This window comes from Manacus vitellinus, unplaced genomic scaffold, assembly GCF_001715985.3.
Source record: "Manacus vitellinus isolate BGI_N305 unplaced genomic scaffold, ASM171598v3 scaffold_16_pilon, whole genome shotgun sequence".
Taxonomy (NCBI): Eukaryota; Metazoa; Chordata; class Aves; order Passeriformes; family Pipridae; genus Manacus; species Manacus vitellinus.
This window is the reverse complement of record NW_021939189.1, coordinates 7,282,344-7,304,383: the sequence shown is the minus strand read 5'-3', so window position 1 is coordinate 7,304,383 and position 22,040 is coordinate 7,282,344. Positions and strand designations below refer to the sequence as shown.

General features: G+C 38.5%; 1 protein-coding gene across 1 annotated transcript in view; it reads right to left on the bottom strand.

Annotated features, from left to right (window-relative positions):
• The window catches only part of AGBL1 (ATP/GTP binding protein like 1), a 267,905-nt gene that overhangs the window by 100,008 nt on the left and 145,857 nt on the right, over positions 1 to 22,040 (bottom strand). The window contains exons 20-21 of the mRNA XM_029958844.1: positions 21,579 to 21,710; positions 17,441 to 17,617 (exon numbers count right to left, since the gene is read on the bottom strand). Of these exons, the coding sequence (XP_029814704.1) occupies positions 17,441 to 17,617; positions 21,579 to 21,710 (309 nt within the window). The remainder of the gene's footprint in view (positions 1 to 17,440; positions 17,618 to 21,578; positions 21,711 to 22,040) is intronic.

Below are 22,040 nucleotides of genomic sequence, written 5' to 3'. Positions count from 1 at the left end.
TGTGGGCTGCCACAGGCAAGCAACAATGTACAAACACCATTGCTGTGAGTGCTCTGTACTTCAGCAGGCTCCACTGCAACCCTATGCACCTCACTGCACACCTCCACTCTAATTAGTTACAAATATAAAGGAGCTGAAAGACAGATTTCCCCTCAGCTTTAAATTTGCTAAAAGGTCACCAAGGAAATGCGATTTTTGTTTTCCTGTGGACAAAGAAATCAGAAGCTAATGAAATCTGAACTCCATCATTGCTGTGTGTGTTTTCTTTTCAGTCTTCTTCTGGAAGTGAACTCCCTTTCCCCTTCACAGGATATTAAAGACTCACACATGTGCTATGGTAAGAAGGATCTAGCAGGAAGGCTGAGGATTATACACCTCTGCCTTCTCCCCCCCCTGCCTGTACTAGCAACTGCGATGCTGTCACACGACAATAAAATGTCACTAATTATTAATGAACCAGAGTTCGTTAATAATTTTAGCTGCATCTTCCCCAACATAGACCCCACGAGGAGCACCTATGTGCTATTACACATAAACACACAAGATACACACACTGATATATTTAGAATCATAGAACCATTTAGGTTGGAAAAGACCTCCAAGATCATTGAGTCTAACCTTTGAGTTGGACTCAAGCAATACTGATAACAATGACATACATTTCATTTTCTGCCTACAAGCAGTGACAGATGCAGACTCACACACATAACCGCAACTTTGTGCACAACTTCTTCCAAGCACAACATACAAACACATCCCTGTTGTGCATAAAACCAGCTACAGCACAAATCTATGTGAAAAATCAATCACATACATCCTGTTAGTCACCCGTGCTAACAGGCCCCTACAAGCTGCACATTCATGTCTGTACCCAAACACACACCCTTCCTGACCCCCACCTCTAGGAATGCAAGAGGTCTAGGAATCAATAACCATTTACAGCTCTTCAATCCAGAACTGTCAACTTTGTTCTCCTCTGTTTGCAGTGACAGACAAGCAGACTAAAGATGTGGGACATCAGTATGCAGAGGAGGAGGATGGGCACCACTGTGACAGCATAAGAAGCAGGCAGAGGCTGCTGAATTCAGAAGAGGTTGTTCTTGCCTCCTGCAACCAACTGAGCAGAGGTGCCACTGTCCCAGAAACCTCTTGCTTTATTCCCAGGACATCAGTGCAACCCTGCAGAACAGAACAGGGAAATAACCACAGGTCATTTTCCTGAAATAATATAACTGTATATAGAAAGATTCAGAAAGAATCCCATTCTTAGCTATTTCCAAAGCCTAAGCAACGACCTTGCTGACATAAAGATGTGCTACATGATCAATATCATACCACAATGACTTGATACTATATCCTATAGAGGAGACAGCATGAAACTAAACATACTTCAGGCACAGTAGGCTGCTTTTAGAACTGTCAGGGTGCTTTGCTGACCTTTTAAATTGAATGAGCATGCAAATGCAGTGCACCTGAGAGCAGTCAATACCTATGCCAATAGATTTCAACCAGCTTTGTAGCATCCATAATAACCAAAAAGCTGTCAGTATTCCCAGAGTCTGACATGAGCTCTAATCATGTACCTCTGTCACAGCCCACAGCCTCACCTGCACAACCAGCATCTGAACATCCCAGAGCTACCCAATCTCAGCTCACAACTCAGCCTTGTTCTCACAACCCTGAGTTTCTCATTGTATCTATATTCAGAGAGATCACTTCTGCATTACAAACAAATCCTATTATGCCTGAATCTCTCCTGGGCAGAGACCAGAATTAATATAAATATAATTATGGTTGTTTAATATATGTAAGATGTCTGCCGATCTATCTCGTTAAATTAACCACAAGAGTGAATTTTGCATTAGTCCTGACAAGGCCTATTTTCAAAGTGACATCTAATACCAGGCTCCAGTACAAATCATATTTCAGGGTACACAAATCAAAGGATTTGGTGAGCATCTGTGAGGACTAAATGTGTGAAACCACAGAAGCAGTTCCGGTAGCTTGCTGCAGGTATCCAGTTTGTGCAACACATTTACCTAGAGCTGATCAATCAGATAAGAAATTCAAGTAATTTCTATGGATGTGTGGGTTAGCAGGGTTGCTCCTGACCCAGAAAAAGCTTCAATACTTTGACCCCTGGAAGCCCTTCCAATCACTGAACATACTGGCTTGATCAGGAAAGTGACCTTTCTGCCGCTCTTTCAGAGCCAGCCTGAGCTCTACTTTCAGATCCCATTTATTTCATTCTCCCTCACTGAAAGAGACAAAAGGGCTGCTCTTAAAAGGTCATTGCAAAATTCATGTCCAGCTGCCTGCTGCAAAATCCATATGGGCCATCAGACTGCAGGGAACACAGAGCCCATCACACAGCACATTCACAGCTTCATCTTGGGTGGAAAGGGTCCTTCTAGCAGCACAGGCTACAATGTTGTCTTCAGGTGCCAGGTCACCTGAGTGTAGGACAGCTGAGGGTTGTGAGCAGGTTACCAAGTAACTCAGGGTTTGTTTTTTTTTTTTTTTTATGTTGTATTATAGGGTTGTCTCCCTTCTCCGACATCACTGCCAGCCAGTGAGGCATACATGCTCTGGGCCATCGTGACTTGGTTATGCAGCCCTTCTCTCTAACTCAGGCTACAGCCAGATCCAAGCCTATTACTTCTCAAGGCCAGAAAGAAAAATATGAGAAAGGCAGTTAGAATTGAAAGTACAAGATGATGGAAAACCAGAGGGGTAAATACCTTCAGAAGTGCTAGATGTCTAGTCTACTGTTTTCATGTCAAAATAGCATTTCAAACCAAATAATCTTCTCTCCCGACTTTCAATTATCTTGCAAGATAAAATCATTTCATCAATGGCTAGTTTCCCCCCCAAATCAGAGCAAGCCTCAGCACTTGCAATCTGTTGACCAATATCTTCTAAAGTAATGACTTTAAAAAAAAAAATTACCACCAAATTCAAACTACCCTCCTGGATCCTGTGGCAAAAGCAAATCCATATATCTGTTCTAAACTATATTCTATAAATTAAGTGATCTCCAGCAGGACTATGCTACTGAAAACTGGACAACATTTCTAGGTTTTTTTAGCCCTGGTTGTACATAGCTGTACTTCTCCCCCAAACTCATTTACAGTATCTTTCTCAAATTCATTACAAATCGTCTTTCTCATTGTTGCTTTGTATGAATCTCTGATTCAATTTCAGTGTGAAATTCAGTCATTATTTCCAGTAGCCCCAAAGGAAGCTTTCTTCTTTATTCATAAAGCTAAGAGGAGGTGGGAAATAAGAAGAGATTTGGTAAGAAATGTTTTGAGAAAGCTGCCTTATTTACAACAAAACTTCAATGTGAGAGTATAACAGGTTACAGGTGACCTTTCTCAGGAAGAGCTGCTCGGCTCTTGGTTGATGCTTTTGATCAGAGCCCAAAAGAAATATATCCTTGCAAGTTGAGCTCCCTTCTTCCCTAAGAGGGTAGGAGGGCTGTTCTCTTTTAAGTGAGTACTGTTGCTACCAACCTGTACAATTAAGTCTCTTTCGCTCAAGGAACATCTCATTATTTACATAAAACATAACTCTTACATGAAAAGCAGGAACAAGTTCAACAAAGAACATTCTAGTGACCTAAATCCTTGCTTTGAAACTGGGAGACTGAAATCTGAGTTTTCTTCAGCCAAAAGAGGGTAATGACCTACTCTGTGATAAACTGTTTTCAATTTTTAGAAGTTATTTTAAAAGTCTGTTTTTTCCCTCTAGTGCAAAATGGGAACATTGGCTAGAAATATCAGAAGATCTCAAAGACAACACCTGCTTTCCACAATTATATATTGATATTTTTAGTCCTGTGACAAAATGTGCTGAGGAAGTGTTGACTACAGTGATGATGACAATAAAAGAAATTAAGGCAAAGCATCTTCAAAGGTTTAAGTCCTAGTATCCACCTAGTAAGACTCTGGTCTCTTTAAATCCCATCCCTAAAGCAAAAATGTTGGACTAGGAGTAAATGTGCAGTCAATAGAGTAAAAGTTTTACTATTTCTGGGGCAGAAGGAACAAACTGAATAGCTGTGTCTTATAAATGCCAATCCGTGTTAGGTAGAAAAGGTCCTGAAAAGGAACAGGATGTTCCCTTCGCACTTAGTCCAGTGACCTAATAAATCCCATAGGAAGAAGTGATAAGGGCAAAGATAATCAGTGTTTAGCATCATCAGTATTGAGAACATCCAGACAAGAACAGGCCATAACCTTTGAAAAGACTAACATGATTATGAGTGGAAAAAGAAACGTCTCTAACAAATTAAAGGCACTACTTTAATAAATATGTCCATTTAACAATCCTATCAATGCAATGATTTATACAATATTGTTCTAGAGCTTATTTTCTGGTGATGGTTCAAAATACTTTTTTACTGTTTTAAGTATTTACTGCCATGAATTTTTACGTTTTAACTTCTTACATCCATTTCCTACATTACAATGGCTGATATCCATTTTCCCTGATTTCTCTGTTCAACAACAATAAATCTATGCTCTTATTCCTCACAAGATTATTTTCGTGAACCACAATTCGGAAAATGACCTCTGCTGTTGTTTATTCATTACATTCAGAAATACTAGTAAACAATTAGTGCTGACAAACAAGAAACAGAGAGTGAAATAACCAAAATCTGTCTCACTATAATCAATCATGTAGATTTCTAATCAGTCTTATGAGTCACTGTCCTCCACACTCTAATTATTGCTTTCTCTTTGCTACTAGACCAGCATCATTTTTAACCAAATATGTCCTCAATTCTTGATTAGAGAATTGTGCCTTTTTGGATACGTAACAAAATCTTTTTTAAAAAAGGACCTAGTTTTTATTCACAATACTTTTTTTTCCTCTTGTGATCTGCTTTACCTCTAATATTTCTTCAGCTCTGGAAAATCACCCTTATTAAGGAAAAAATATACAGGAAAACATGTTAATAGGAACACTGTCCTCTGCCCATATTAAATGTAATTGGGTCATGATCACTGGTGTCCAGGTAACCACAAACTCCCACAAGAAAGATTAATTCATCCTTTCCTGTTACGATGTAGTCCAAAATAGAGCTACAGTGGATACTACATCTTTTGTGTTAGAGACTGGTCATCTGTAATGTTTGGAATCTTTAGTAGTATTTACTGTTGCCACATGAAATCTCAAGTATATCTCACCCAAACTGAAATCCGTGGCTACACGTTTACTTTTACGTATGGAATACAGGTACTTCTGAGGCAGATTATGCCATTTTCTGGTTTGATTCAGTGTGCCAAGCAGGCTTATTTCTTAGACCTTGCCATCCTACCTGCAATATGCAGACCTAAATTATCAGTGAATGAAGATGTAATGCACTGCCATTCCCCTCATCCCAGCCAGACATGCCTATTACCCTTTCTGTCCTCCCCGAGCAAGAATTAGACCGGTAGCTGGAGACTATTAAATTCAAAAAGTAAAATTCCAAAGTTTTCCTACCAGTTTTCAGTACAGCCAGTTAAATCACACTTTGTCAGAAAGATGATCTTTCAATTAGTCTTGCTCATTTTTCAGGTCTATGTAGACATTTGAGAAATAACAGTAGCTGCAGTTTTTCCCACTCTGGTTTCATTTCTTTATGATGAGGTGTTTGAGTTTGAACTGCATTTGTAGAGCTTTTCTCTCCCAGTCACTTCTCACTTCGTGGAAGGTTAGCGCTCTTCCTCTGAAGTACAAGGGACCCTCATCCATGTGATCTCCATAAGCACTGGAATCTGCTTCAGCTTCTTAAAAAAAGTCTTCTGCTTTGTATCGGTTTATGCAACCCATAGTTATCTTTCCTTCCTTCTTACAGTTTTAAAAAACTCTCTAAGAAAAGCACCAAGATTTTTGTCTTTCCTTTTCATCAAAAGCCTTGAAGGACTCTATGATACACCACTACATGTATTTCTCTGCTGTCTGTTCCCAAAATGCATCAACCATACATGCTTTTGCACCTCATACTTTTGATCTCGGCAGACAACGCACTGCCACATTATGCTTGTGCTAACTCCTCTGTCCACTTTTCCTAAGTGAGGCTCACTTATGACAACTACTTGGTTGCAAATATCTCAGTGGTTGGTTGTTTTACACCAAAAGACATTCAGAGATATCCTTCTAATTCTCTATATGGCAGTAGCTGTCCAAATGAGTATCCAAGAGAAGAGCATCACACAACATCAGCATTGAACATCTCTAAATTATCTTTCTTCTCTTAGCTATGAGTAACCAATTTTTTTTTTTTATTTCTACTGTCTTCAGCTTCCTCAGGTCTGAGCCTTCCCTGCTTATGGCATGTATGCAAATGACTTCTGAATTGTCCCCAATATCTGCATCCCCACATGTTTTATGCTGTGCCAAAATGTCTCTTTCTAGACCACATATCTTCACTTGGAGATCTCTCACCATCTGGCAGCACATGTATTCCTCAGACAAAAATTAGAATATAGCACACCCAAGGCAGATCACAGCAGGTTTTTTTCTTCATCATCCATATGCAGTATGCAATACAGGGTCTTACCTGAAGATAAACCATAGAGCTTCAAATTCCATCCAAAACTCTCCTGCTAGGTTTATCAACTTCTGTCTCAGAGTTCATCTGGCATAAGCATACCCTCACTTTACAAGTTTATCATATACAGAAGCACATATTTCTGCTCTGCTATTTGAAATTAAGTGTTTGCAATTTACTTTGCCTTAATTTACTTTAGAAATTAGTTAAGCCAAATTTAATTAAGGCCACCTTAATTCTGCTTCAGAGTGTTGACATGTAGCTTAATGTGGTTTAGCACAAGACTTTCCACTTACACCTTTAGCTAATTCAGAGGCACTCTCCTGCATGTTCTGATATAGACAAACTATTAAAGAATTCAGCATGTTTAATTAATTATCAAAAAAGACTGAAAGGTCACTTGGTTGCATTATGTAAGTACCTTTAAGAGAACAAACTGTAAGTTACTAAAGGTCTCTCTAAACCAGCAGAGAAAATAACATGAAAGCAGCTGAAAACATAAGGCAGAGGAATTCAAATGAGAATAAAGCAATGATATTTAAGAGTTACCAACACCTAGAACAAAATACCAAGGGATCAGATAGATTTCTAATTGTGATATTCTCAAATCCAATCTAAATATTTTTCTACAAAATTTATTTATACAAACACAAGTTAACAGGCTTCATACAAAGCTTCCTGGGTGAAGCCCAAAGGCTTATGATGTAGGAGGTCAAACCAGAAGAACTAACAGTCTCACCTGAGCATCAAAACTTCATGTATTTGTTATTAAGATTCTGTTTTCAGTGCTTAATACCTTTCCCAGCAACTGGGACAGGCTGCACCTGGACATGGCAGAGAAGGGCAGGAGAACTTTGCTCTTACTATAACACTGGAATATTTATCAAGTCTTCATTCCAGATTTGAGACAGAATTAAAGAAAGGCAGAGAGGCTGTGGAGCTGTGCTGCACAGAAGGATGCTATTATCATACTCAAGGAGCAGAATTTCCAGATGTGGGCTCATGCAATACCCACTGTCTCCAGCTGAAAGACCTCTATTCAAGGACAAACCCACCACACAGTGCAGTTTGCAGATACACATGTATTATTTAGGATGTTTAAAGTACCAGCCAATGGTGCATATTTTGATTTAAGCAAAAAATGTCACTACTCTGTCAATAAGAAAAGAGTTTAGTACTTTCAATGCAGAGAAAAAGCAATCAGCCCTGCTATTGAGTGATTGGAAACAAACTTTGTAGTAGAAAGAAAAATAGAGGAAAAGTAACATAATTAGTACAAGAGTTCAGCACACCTGAAAAAAAATAAATCTGGATTGGAAGCAAAACAAGGAAATCAACCAAGAGCTGGGTGAAACCAGGATGCATCTACAGATTTTGAGACTGAAGAGAAAAAACAGACCATATAGTGTGATTTTTAGAGGAGACCAGACCAGGGGACCAGGAAGTAGATAACAGAGGCATAAGGGTGGCAGTGAGCATGGATAGAGAGCTGACAGACAGACTGAGAACTAGTGCAGCTGTGGGGAAGCACATTTTACAAGGATACATAAACCAGCAAAAGGAAGTTCAGATTTCAAAATATAGTTTATACTTAATAATGTACAGGGTATACATATTATAGGTATCAACTAGCAGAATTCACTGCTGCAGGAAGCCCTGATCTGATAAAAGATTACAAAAGAGAAGAAAAAAGTGGCATAATTATTCACAAAGAATGTAGCTCATTGTATCAAGGTTTTGATAATGATAATCAGGGCTCATGTTGCAGTGTATGAAGTGGAGGAAGGACAGGTCAAGCCAGTAGGACTACTTCCTTTCCATGTCTTAGTGTAATTGAATGAGTTGCCTTACAGGCAGGGTTTATTTTCTTCTGAGCCGTGAGGAACCAGCGCCTGTATGAGGCAGGATGCCTGATTATATGGACCAGTGATCTGATCCAGCATGGCAAATGTTATGATCCTAAGAGGAATGAAATTAATCTTTACGGAAAATCCTGTAATCAAAGACTTTGAAATTTAGATGCTTCTAAAATCCATGCATAGTCAAAGGCAAACATGGTTCTTTTAGCCTTTGCTTTTCCACCTACCCATTCTTATTTTCTATGCCTGAGGAGTTCATGATTAGACTAGGAGCTTCATCAAAGGGCAATTTTCAGCTGCCAAATAGATTTGTACAATAAATCCACACGGGGCCAGATTAACAAGCAACAGAGACATCAGAAATCAAAAAGCTAGCTGCTGTAATTCCTCAGAAAACTTGAAAGGATGATGTGCAATGATATTTGGGCTTTTAAAGGGACACCATTGAAACACTGAAGTTAATTTTCATTAGGAATGTTGCTTTTCTATTCCTTATCCTTCACAAGAGTTTTTTCTTTAGCAGACTGAGATCCCATGGGCATTCAAGGTCATGCCATTCAGGATTGCTTAGTGGGTTTCAAATAAAACAGTAACACTTCATCCAGAAAAAAATCACATGCATGTGTGTGACTGCAATTGTCTGATTTTTCGGTATAATATTTAAAATAGAAAATGAAAAATAATCTTTAAACATCTAGTTTTCTTTACTTCTGTAGTTTTCTGTTTGCTCTAATAATTTGTACTGTGAATGTAGTTAAGGCTCAAACATCTGAAGTCAAACTAGGTCCTAAGCTATGCCCATAAACTGAATAAATACAATTCAGAGATTAGCCCGACCATAAATTGCTAGACATTTTCAGCCTTCTGGCACTACAAAAGACTGTTTGACTTCCAAGCATGACAGTACCAATTTTAATACTAGGAGAGTTTGTTCCTCCTTACAGCACATGGACAGACCTACTTCCTCAATCACACAGTGACAGCATTTGTTGTTTTTATGTCTCCTTATGAGTACACTGGTCTTGTTCATTTTCAAGTGGGGACACAATAACAGTCACTTGTCAGCAGGGTGAATATATGGAGGTGAGCCTCTGATTCATTACTTGTTCCCTCACAAAATGCAATCTCTTCTCCATGCAACCACAACTGCTATTGCAAATGGCCTTTTTGCTTCAAGCACCTAGGTTTGCCCAGATTGGAAATGTCAAAAACTAGGATTCTTCCATCTAAATCCTGCTCTCCTAAATTCTGGAAGATGGGTATGACAGGACACTTACACTTCTGATTCTATGTAGCCTTGTTGCTCATCCACTTTACAGAGAAACAGTTTGATAGCCCCTGTCAGTACCTATCACCTCCTTTCTGGAGTATAGCACTGGAATATGGGAAAACTGGCTGGCAACCAAGTGTCTTGGGGAGTGCCAAAAGCAACTCACAGAGAAAAATCCCATAAAAAACCCCCATAAACATCAGTTGTTTACAATACATGGGGGAAAATAGAAATTTAGAGGAACATCAGCATTCAAGACAGGCATTACTCAGGATAATGCTTGTTTTCCACTCCTCAGCCCCAAGCAGCAGCTTACTATGTCCCTAGGTTTAACAAAAAGCAAACTACCAACTAGGACACATCATTAACATCATTAGCAAGTAAAAGGAATGTAGGAGATTGCCAGGATTTGTTGGAACAAGCACTCCAAGGCTGAGTCCCAAGCAGAAGGGGTAAATAGCAGAGCTAATAAAACTGTTTCAGTGATATAATGGTGGAAAAGGGTGGGCCACGGAGGAGGTATATGATAGCTCTGCTTTTCTATTCAACATGCCAACCATGTCCACTGACTCTCAACAGGACTGGATACCTTCCAGCTTTGCAGAGTCAAATCTATTATCATCTCACCTCTGTTGCCATCTTCTATTGTGCTGTAATTTAAGCATATGGTATGGGATGAATTCTCAAGGTCATAGCAAGTCAGGGATACAGCTGGCTCAACATCTCAAGAGCAATAATCAAAATAAAATGTAAAAAATTAATTTAATACCTTTATCCATGATCCAGCTATCACCAGTGATCATCTTGTCTCACACGTACAAGAAAATTCCACTGTATCATTCTTTGGGTACTTAGGAAAACTAAAATACTGTTGCCAAGGACCCCCAATAATTCTTTCATTGGGTTTTAGTGCTGCCTGGGTGCTTTGGGGACAGGGAGGCTAAAGAGAGCTATGTGCCCATTCTTGTCCAGTGTCTTTCTCTTCTATTTCTAGTAAATATGTGAGTTCCAACACAATGGAACATCCCTCAGTCACCCCACACTTGAATCCTTCAGCCCAGGGACAGGAAAGCAGATGGAGAGAGTGACAGCTGAAAGCCACTGCACTGTAAACTTTTTCCAAGATGCCTTTTTCAAGGCAACATCCATGGTGTAGCTCAATAGATGGACTAGTACAGGCAGCCACCCCTATACCCACTTTTTAGAAGAGTTGTAGAATTATTCAGTTGTGCTGGGAAAACAATTGTTTGTATAGCAGCAAACTTGGTCTATTGGATTAAGAGCCCATGGTTTTACCAGAGGCATCACAAAGCATCAACATTTGGCAAACTTTGAAACAGGGGCTGAGTGCTCTCAGCAAAAGCCTTCATGCAGCCACACTAGTGCCAGAAAATGTGTCTCTTTCTATATAGGGCTAAGAATCCCCAAACCAGTTCCCCTGTTCTGCCAAAAAACCAAAACAAGTAAGAAATGAGCCGCCTTCGGAAGTGAAGAAAAATTACCCTACTTAACTACTCATCTTTTCCAAAACAGCAAGGCTAAACTGATTCTGGAATGGATAAGAAAATGGGAAGAGAGAACATGGAGGTCTGAATTACCTTTTTGCAAAATCTGCAGACTTTTAAATGCACATAAATAGCACTCTCATATGACAATATTAAGCACCTTCAACAAAAATTAGCAGATAGCAACAATATCCATGACTTTTGGGAACAGAGATACGACATCTTATGCATCAAGAAGGATGAGACCTGCTGGGATAGTCCTACAGACAAAATTTTCTTGAAGATATAAGGGCCAAAGAATCTCTACAATGTTCTCCCAGTTCTGTGACTTGCTTTTCCAAGCAATCTGAGAGAGCCCAAGTCAGCACATCTTCAAACTTGTTTTGCTTAATGTGGCAGGAAGCAAAGAGATCTGAGCACAGTTAAGCATGTGATTTCTTAGTTAGCATCCTGTCAAATAATTAAAACAAGCAAATAAGCCAATAAAAAACACCTAATGAGGGAAAATCCTGCAGCAGTTCACCTAAGAATTTCGTGTAAGAACCTTGTAGACATAAGAATCTACAAAGAAGACAAAACACCCACTATCTCCTGTTTGCTCAGAAACCCCTTCTCTCTTCTTCCCTCACGCCCTAAATGCCATTAATCCTTGCGTAGTTTTATGAAGTGAGGCCCACAAATGTAAAAGGTACAATTAGAATATCTTAAAAAATGAATCACCAATCAATTAGTGCAAGGGGTGGGCGGAAATAAGAGGCAGAAAAATAAAGCAAATAGGATGCAAACCTTTCCTTTGGATAACAACTTAGGAAAAGAGAAAAAACAAACCCCTTAATTTGAACCTTCAGTCCTTAGATTACTATTAGATAACTATTTTTTTTCTATACTTCTCTTGCTGTTACAGCTGCTTCCAATTTGAGCCACATTGGACCAGAACTAGAAGCAGAACTATCAGACAGAAAAATCATTCTTTCTTATTCTGCTTTAGAATGAGATCTCCAGAGCACTGAGGGTCAGCTATAAAAACACTCATTTTAGAGATGATTTTTTTTTTAAAAAGAAGCTTTTGAGACTTACCCATACTCAGGAAAAGTGTAAGCTCTGGGGCACAAAAGAAATCAGAAATGAGAAAAAGTCTGTCAGACTCACAAAAATGATGCAAGTATATTCCAGAAACTTACACCAGAAAGCACAGCATACATATACTATTTCTTTACTTTTTCTTTCTGCAAGTACTTATCAAACACGCTTTATGGCAAGAATACTGATGAAGTCATTTTTATTGGTGGGTGAATACTGGTAAGAGACCAAATTAAAATCATTTCTAAGTTTGTGCACCAGACTTCCAACTACAAGAACAATATACATCTTACTGGAGAACAGAAGCAGCATCATGTGACCTGCAAAATCCATCAAAACAACTAAATTTCTGACTACTAAACATAGTAAACTTCTTATGAATAAAGCATAGGTAAAAATTCCTTGCAGAAATTTGGTAAGTAATCTTCAAGAGTAAAGAAGATAGAGGAAATATTTAATTGTGTACAGATAATAGAAATAGCACTATAATTCACTGGCCAGGTCATATATTTGTAACAATTTGGCTAATTTTGGTCAAACCAGAGAAGGCCACTTCTGAAGGATGAGACAGAAGGAAGGTTTTAATCTTGGCATATTGCTTTAATTCAGCCACACTTCTGTGGTAAATCACTGGTTCATCAATCATTTTAAATAATTTAGCCCAGGTTGGCCAGGTTAAAGGAGATGGATAATATTAGGTCTTCCAATTAGACTAACTCTCATCACTTCTGTTTAGCAAAGATATTTTGAATTAATATAAAGGAAGTCTTATGAGCTGTATGCTCTTGCTCTCCAATTCCAGTGTCTCTCCAAAGGGATGGCTTTTTCCTCTGACCAAGTCCAATGAGAAATTTTGGAGTATTCAATTCCTCTGACTCAGAAGCATTAAAATGGAGAGGGAAAAAAATGTCTTATTTCTCAGCTTTTCCAAAAGCTTTCTTCAAAGAGGGATACATATCACCAGTAAGACTTCCTTCATAGGGCACTGTCAAGATATCTGCCATAATTTTAAAACTCATTTGTTACTCCTTGTTGTTTGTAATCCATTTTAAGCAAGAAGCTAAAATCTATTTCCATTAGTACTCCATCTCCTCCATCAGGTACAACATGCCAAGGAAAATGCTTTTCCAACATAGCATGTACTCACAGAACATGAAGTCGATTTTTTAGATTTGCTTTATTACCAAGACATATGGTTTGGAACTCAGCTGTACACAATGGCACAAAAGACATTAACTTGTAGCATGATGGATGCAGTAATGAACAGAACAGCACAGTGCAATATGCTACAGAAGAGTCTTAATTAGCAGGTGAGGTAAAAAGGAATCAAGAAGAACCATGGAACAGTGGAGCATGATTGAACAGTAAAGAGATACCTAAGTTTAAAAATTAATCACAGAAGAAACCTGGGAAACTGGCAGTATGTGTCACTGGAGATTTGATTCTTCTGGGGTCATAACTGTGCCAGACTGTACTTGTACACAGCACAACTTCTTACAGTAGGTCTTGCGTCTGGTCTTTTAAAAACAAAATACAAGAAGGGGTTCTGGGCTCTATGTCCCACAAGAGAGAGATAGCAATTAAAATCACAAGGTAAGTTGGAGGGGTAAAGCTCCAATGAGGGACAAATGCGGATGGTCTTCACATGAGCAAAGAAATTATAAGAAGTTTATTTTTTTTATTATTATTATTAATAATATTTTCTGGTTTGACCACAAGGTTGTAAACTAGCAGAAGCAGGAGGCAGAATTCCCTGTGGAAATCAGTTGCTCTGTTTTTAGCAACTTCCAAATGGAGATACTGCTCCTCTAAGACTGATTTGGGCAATCCAGACAAAATGAAAGAGTTTGGATGTTTTATCCCTTTATTTTCTTCTTCCTTAGGTTGAACAAAACCTTAGATAAGATCAGTAGTTTCTTTAATTTTATGTTTCGCTTCCTTAAGGGTAGTTGGCTTATTGCATTTCCATTGATCACACAGACAAGGAGATTCAACAAGCAGACCATGTCTGTTCTCTTTTCATTTCCACCCTTCTCGCCATTTGAAATCAAATGACTTTTAAACGAGTCTGGGGTCACTATTGTTTCTCATTTACATATCAATAGTACCAAATTCCTGCCTTATCTTTCAGTCACTAAAGCATTTTAAAATTTCAGTCCACAAGAGGAGACACTGTTCCTGGGAAAAAAACTCTAGAAGTATATTTTCTACCAGGGTAAGTAGGCTCTGGTTTACTTTCAGCCCTTACTTGACCAGTGGTGAGAGGGGGTACACTGACCAGCCTTGTGCAATTAATATTTTAACCTCTTGTAACCTCTATATAGTTTTCTTTTTCTTCCCAAATCCTTTGCACAACCCCCATCTGATGCCTCTGTGCAACTCCAAGTACTGTATCTGTGCTCACAGTCAGCAAAGCAGCTACTTCAGCTACTTCAGTGAATTCCTTTCATCACTTACAAGCTGAAAGAAAGTTAGAGACCTGGATCCAGGTCTGCTGTGCCTTTATAGAGGTTTGACCACTGATTCACTGAGTGATGCTGGACTTGGGAGCCTCTGCTGCATATAACAAGATGTTTTAAGTCCTGGTTCTGTACTTCAAGTATCAAAAAACATAAGGGCATGCTTGTCTGGGAGAAATTCTGGGTATATCCTTACAGGGAGATCAGTCCTATGCAATTAAAAAACTGACTCTATCATTCACAGTTAAACACAAATTTACTAAACCAAATATCAGAGAGCCTTAAATATTGGAGGCTGACATCTCCTGCCTGAGCATTAGTATCAGTCTATTGTTTACACACGCAACAACTGGAAGGTCCAAGAGTGAAGAACTCAGGCTGAAGCCACTAGAAAAAAATGACCTCTTACGTGATTAATGTCCAGTTTACAGGAATAATTTCAGGGCTTCAAGATAATAATGAAGTAGTTTTGGTTTGATAGATGGAAGCTGAGTATTAAATGGTATTATGCAACGAAATCTTCAGTTCAGTCTGTCAATTCCATACTGTTAAAAATCTACTTTTAAGAACAAATAAATAAGCAAACAAGGACTGACTGTAAAGATCACTTGAAAAAGAAGAGAAAACAGTTTATTAGCATTGATTATTTGGGAGATATAGTATATGTATTTATATGCAGCTCCAGTATAATCAACATAAGAAATTATATTCCATTTTGATACTAACAAGTTGGGTATTTGATGTATTTCGAAAAAAAATGGTGGAAATACGTTAGAGCTGCCTGAATCAGAGAAACTGTAAAAAAAACCTGTTTGTATTAGCCTTGTGGTGGAGCAGTGGTAAAGAAATGCTCCCTAGTGGGATTATTCATATATCCTTCATCTTTGAGATAAATCATAATATTAAACAAAGAAAAAAAAAGGATATGTGACATCATAAACATGATCCACTGATTCAACTGGGACTCATCTTTTCAGGGCGTTCAAACTGGAAGTTTCAGAACTGCTTTACAGCTTACAGACCTCCTTAAGAGCCATGAGAACATTGGATTCTGTCACCAGCCACAAGTGCTCATACATGAACTTGCTCTTGCCCTCAGTGGTTGCCTGTGGCCCTGATCAGTGATGAAAATGAGGACAAGAAAGAACCTAGAAAATAATTTCATATATTCTAAGAGATTTCTTTAAAAAAAGAATCCTGAACTATCTGCTTATTTTTGACATCTCTGCTATATGTTACAAGGCCCCTGTGGATGGCACAATGCTTAAATGCAATGTCTGAATGTGGCATTTAATGTTCTCTTCACAGCATTTCAAGCATCTAAAGGCACACATGAAGAAAATTTGGGTAAAGATCTCCCAGATGCTGATGGAGAACAAGTCATTAGATGAGATACAATCTGATGTGTCACTGTGTTTAGATCTTACTGTGGTTATCTAAGAAATCAGTGAAATCCTCCTCTGTGGAGATCACTAGGAGTTTTGTCATTGACTTCAGTCAAAATAGATATTCCCCCCACTGTCTAAAAAGATTCGAACCCACTGTCTTGACCTGTGATGCCTATTAAAAAACCATCAGCACTACTCAGGAGTAGGGAGTGTTAGATGTAATGCCCAGGGCAATTATATTCTCTTTCTTAAAATTATGTGCCATTTTTTTTTCTGCCTTTCTTATCCTGGCATTGGTGTGTGTGTAGTAGAACATGGTTAAAACAGCAGCTGAATACTTCCTGCAACATTCTACAGAGAGGTAAAAGGATTAGTATAGAGCTTCCAAAGATAATAATTTGAATGTCTTATTAATTAATTTTTATTTGTAATAATGGCTCTTTCCTTAAGGGTCTTTCAGGATCCTTAACTGCTTATTAATGTTGTATAGACAAGGATTGCTCCCTAGTGGAAGAAATGAGGTGGAATGTGGAAACCCTTCAATGAAAGTAATAGGTTTGGAAAAGGGACAAGCAAAAGAATTCATCATTTAAATAAATAGAGAATTATGATCACTCAAATGCAATTACCAGAGTTCATCCTGTTTGCTTAAACAGTGCCGGGAGATCTCACATACTGGTGCCTGATGCACTCAGCACAAGTACAGCCCTTCCTACAAAGACTGGAAACTCATTCGATGTGGAATTCAGGTCTGTCTAGATCACAGTCAGAGGCATAGCTTGAACTCATTGACAGCTGTCAAAACTAGCCTTAGATTAGTTACCTTTGCCTGTCAGGAACAAGCAACTCCAAATGCAAGATTTTCAGTGCAGGCTCTTAAATTTAGCCAGGTGATTGCTCAGGTTGACTGCCTGTACCAAAGAGCTTGGAGCCACTAGTATTGCAGTTACCTACCTTAGAATTAGGCTCAAAAGTGTCCATATGACCTGCAAGCACTTTTTTAAAAGCACTTTGAATGCCCTTGTAAGGATAAGAGTCCTGTATCATCCCTAAAACACTCCTTTCTTCAGCTCAATGCTTTTGGCTCCAGAATGGAGTTTCCTTTTATTTCACTGCTGCATGAATGCTCGGAGAGGGACTCTAGTGGCATGGAAGGTAAAAGAATGAGGGTTCATGGAAAGATTTCACTGAAAAGAAACTCAAACTCAGACTCCGTGGGTCTGGAGAAGGCAAACTGCTCAAGACAACAGCCATCTACTCCATTTTATCCTTCCTATCTCACAGGATGTGCATTAGGAGAAGGGTGGCAGAGGGTTCTTTGAAAGATTTACTCACTTTGTAGGGTCCATGGCTGCAGCTGCAGTAGGTGCTTTCCATGGTGTAGCTCCTCAACACACCCATTTCCTTCCACACCACCACCCGGGCCGTCGACTCCCGAGACTTCTCCACCAGGAAGCTGCAGCTGTTCATGACAAATGCAGGGGCCACTTTATCCAGGATTTTAGGAAGAGTCTATGAGAAAATGAATTGCACATTATGTGCACATGTTTATATCACAGACACATATACAGAGAGACCTGTGTATTTTAATGTGTCTATAATCAAATCTATCTATAGACACTGTTACCAAGAACTCCAACTGGTACATCATGTCAATCCTCTGCGAAACCCTCAGATTCTAACATTTGGTTTTATCCCAAAGACTAAAATTAAACCTTTCCAGTACATTTGGTATATCTCATTCAAAATCAAACATTTCCACACCCAATAGTTTGAGGGGGCTGAAGTCAGAGTTTTGTTTTCAAGTTGCTTTGACATTAACCTGCATCTTCCTGTTGTGCTGCTAAGAGGGCTGCAGTCATAATTCACTACCTAATATTCCTATTCTCCCCTCTACAGTTATACTATATCTCCTCCTATGATACATCCATTGTTTGACAAAGGATTGAGCTATGGGAGGAATTTTGTCTGAACATGGTATAGAGCGGAGAAAAGGGGTGTGTATTCTCACAGAAGGTTGCACATAATTATGTGAAAAATAAAGCTTAGCATTTAACTAACTTGCATTGTGAAACAAATCAAAATATTCTCATCAGAGTCCAAGTTATACATTTTATACAATTCATTTAAAAAAAACCACAATAAAAAGTAATAATGAAAACCTGGTAAATATTACATCTTAGCCCTGAGTGATTTTCTTATTCTGGAAATTTTATTTCCCAACAGTCTATAAACACTCCTGAAGCATCAAATATTCTATCAGTGCAGAACCAACACTTACTTAATCATTACAGAGGGCTAAATGTGTTACTTTTACACTTTATAAAAACAGATACCAGATACATAGAGCACACCTGGTACGAGTATATAAACTGGATTGTTAGGTACCCATATACATGTATGTGGGTTATGTCTGCATGTGTCTAAACTTCAGTGCTGGTACACTAACCATAACACATACCAAAAGACCTTTTGATTTATCTAGATGAGAGAAAACAAAATGAGACCATTATTTCTCTGATGACAGTTTTCTTAAACAGCTGAAATGAACAGAATCATATAGAAGGAGTTTCCACGTATGGCTAAAGGCATTTACCCTTGAATTTCATTCAGTTTGGGTGGTGAAAGCCAACCAAGTTAATTTCACTTTCCAATAACCATCAGTTTCACTGACTGATTCTGAGTAATTGTAGTTCCTTTCTGTTGGGCTTTACTTCATAGCACTGTATGGGAATATTCAGTTTGAAAGTAAATGAATAATGTCCTTTCCTAAAACACATTTGATGTGAACGATATATATTTGGCCTAAACTATTTTGCAATATCTCCTGCAAACTGCTTAACCATACACATCTTTATAAGGAACAAGTAAATTTTATTTTTCACTGTATTCTGGCTACAGCTGTCAGTGGTCTCTATATCTATGGAACTGGTAAAGTTTCATAAGGTCCATTTTTCAGATGAAAAAACTGCAATGGAGAAACCTGAAACAAAGAAAAAGATTCCACTTTAAATCTGAGACCACCTTGAGCCTCACTCTTAAGTCAAGATCTCCAGTGTGTTACTAAGAACTGCTGCACTCCCTTTCCCGTGGGTGCACTGAACAAAGGAACCTTGAAAACTGACTGCTTGCCTTCAGCAAAGAATCCAGTATGCCTGCATTGCCTTCAACCTGCTACTTACTGCATGGGGATCACAAAATAGTACACTTTCATCCCAGCTTCCAGGTTGTCCTGGATTTTGGTTGAACAGGAACTAAAAAAACTGCAGCAGAACCACATGATTCAGGTGTTTATAAGCCTCAGCACAACCAGTTAAATCCAGTTAAACCCAGTTAAACTGTATGTAAAGATTCAGATAGTTTTTATTCTGCCCTTATCTGAACCTACAAACAAATTTTTTTTTGTAAATGTATACCATCAAACACAATAATCAGAACCCTAATCCAGTTTAGGTTTTTAAAGCAATTGAAATTATATGCATAATCAATCTTTTACTTTTAATTAAATAAAAATGCTGGCAGGTAACAGTAATGTCTCTGTACACAGGACTCATTTAAGAGTATTAGCAAACTTGAATTTAATATTCTTTTCATTTTACCAGCATTCACTGGATTTCACACTAATGGTTCTTTCTTCTCTACTTATTCTTCTTATTAATTATCTTTCAATAGCATATTTTGCATGAAAACACATCCCTTTAAAGGATGGTTTTATGATAATACAGAAGTTTCCATGTCACTCTCACAGCTGGATTTGTCACGTACAACAGCAAAGGAAGCTGCTCCCATCACACTGGAACCTGTCCATAAACCTCCAATACCATTAGGAAGAAAATGGAATTATATTTCTTTACTGATGTCCCTGCAGAGATCGCTGTCAAAGGGGCCTGGAATGTTTATCAAAAGGTTGGGATTACGATCCCAATGCCGTGCAAGTCACCCAAGGCCACCAAATATTAGAAGGAAACAAAGACTCTGACTCTGTATATTGCCAAGGGCTACAGCTAAATCTATGACGTATGAGGCAAAGTCTGTTCCAAAAAACATAATTTTCTTGAGATATTTGGTTCCTGTTCCTGGGGAGAAAAATCAATCATGGAGGCCAGATTAATTCTCAGTTCTCCCAAGGCAGGAGAGAAACCTGTGCAAACAGTGCAAGGAAGCAGGTCTGAGGCAGGGGTGGTTATCTGCTGAAGTTTGCAATTGCAGATGTGTCCCACTGTAAATTCAACCTCCTCAGCCTAAGTAGGAAGAGGGTGACCTATAGGTTAGGACTGCAGCAGGCACTCATGCCTCATTTTTGTGCAAAAGAGAGGATTTGAACCACAAAATCTTTCTACAGGCCACTACAGAGTATTTTTGGACAGCCTTGGAGTCTTTCTTCATTGCAGATTCGAGTCAGGCTCCAGATGCTGACAGCAACATTTGGATTCTGTTTGTGTGGCAGTAACTATCCTCAGCCTTCTGAAGCCCTCAGAATTCAAACACACCAAAAGATATCCTGACTGTAGGTACCCTCCCTGCTTTCCTTGGGAAACAGTGTTTGCCACAGGGATTACCTTCTTCCAGTAAAGTCTCAGTGTGCTGTGTACAACTCCATAAGATGAACATTGAAGACACTGTGTCCTTATAAGGATAATTAGTATTTATGTTGAAGGAGCAAAAATTAAGGTATAATTTGGCAAAGACTTTTCAATCTCTTTTAGTTTTGAGTGAATCAAGCTATTACTCTGTAATCAGTTTAAAGCCACAATTCATATGTTAAGAAATTAACATTTTTAAGACTAGAATTAGAGCTTATAAGATTTTTTTTTTCCCCAAGGAAATTTGTTATTTAATAGGAAAATATCATCTAAATGGATACCAAAAAAAAAAAAAAAAAGAGATGGGCAGGAAGTCCAAAGAACTGTTTGATGAACAAGACATTTACATGAAGTAGAAATATAAGAGATTTTATTATTTCCTCTTTATATTTAAAAAAAAAAGCCTAGATATGACACCAAACACTTACTGTGGAAATAACTTTACTATATTAGATCTGTTTGGTATCCATTGAATTATCTGGTGTTTTCAGTGGGACCAGGAGCATCTCCTGATGAAGCAATTTGACTGAGTAGGACAGTGGCACACTGTCATTTTTTCAGTTACCATTACATAATTCCAATTTATTTTCTTATTATGTTGGGGTGGTGGGGACAAAAGCATATGTATCCCTAGAAATTATAAACCACAAAAATATGCCTGTCCTGTTAGCATGTAGCCAAAGATGCATCTTACTAAAATAACGAAAATACTGTTAGTAGATGGGTCCCTAATATCTAGTGTATGAAGATATTATGCATGGCTTGAAACTCTCTGCATCATTACTCCAAAGGAAACTTGCACTTTATCTCTAAAATTTGTGAGGTGATCTTATCTTAAATATAAAGGCACATACAGGCCAGTAATTAAGAAAGGAACCAAGTGGACCTACTCTGTAGCCAACATCTTCTGTGATAACTGCTGTGTCAACCATGCAGCCTGCTTGCCACAAGGTCTCCTTGATGCTGCAGCCATAAAGAAACACATTCTTTTTCTGGGAGTGTCCGTGGTAGTCACAGAATACCTAGGGAGAGGAAAAAATTAAGCAAAATCTTGAACATTGAAAAAGTTTCTTGGTTCTTCATAAAAAGCACTGTAAGACTGTGGGGTGTGTTAATGCGGTTTTTTGAGCTCTTTGGAGCAGCTTAAACTCTGGGCCATGCCTACAACCTGTGTCAAACTTTGTTAGTCAGTTGTATCTTGTTTTATTTATTTGATCTGACATGATCTCAGGGATCCAGAGTCAAAACTAGTGTATTTCTGTCTGCAGCAGAAATAAACATGACACCTGTGCAAGAATCCATGGCAACTCAGGAACCTCAGGGTTCATGGGAACTTCTGATACCACAACCGA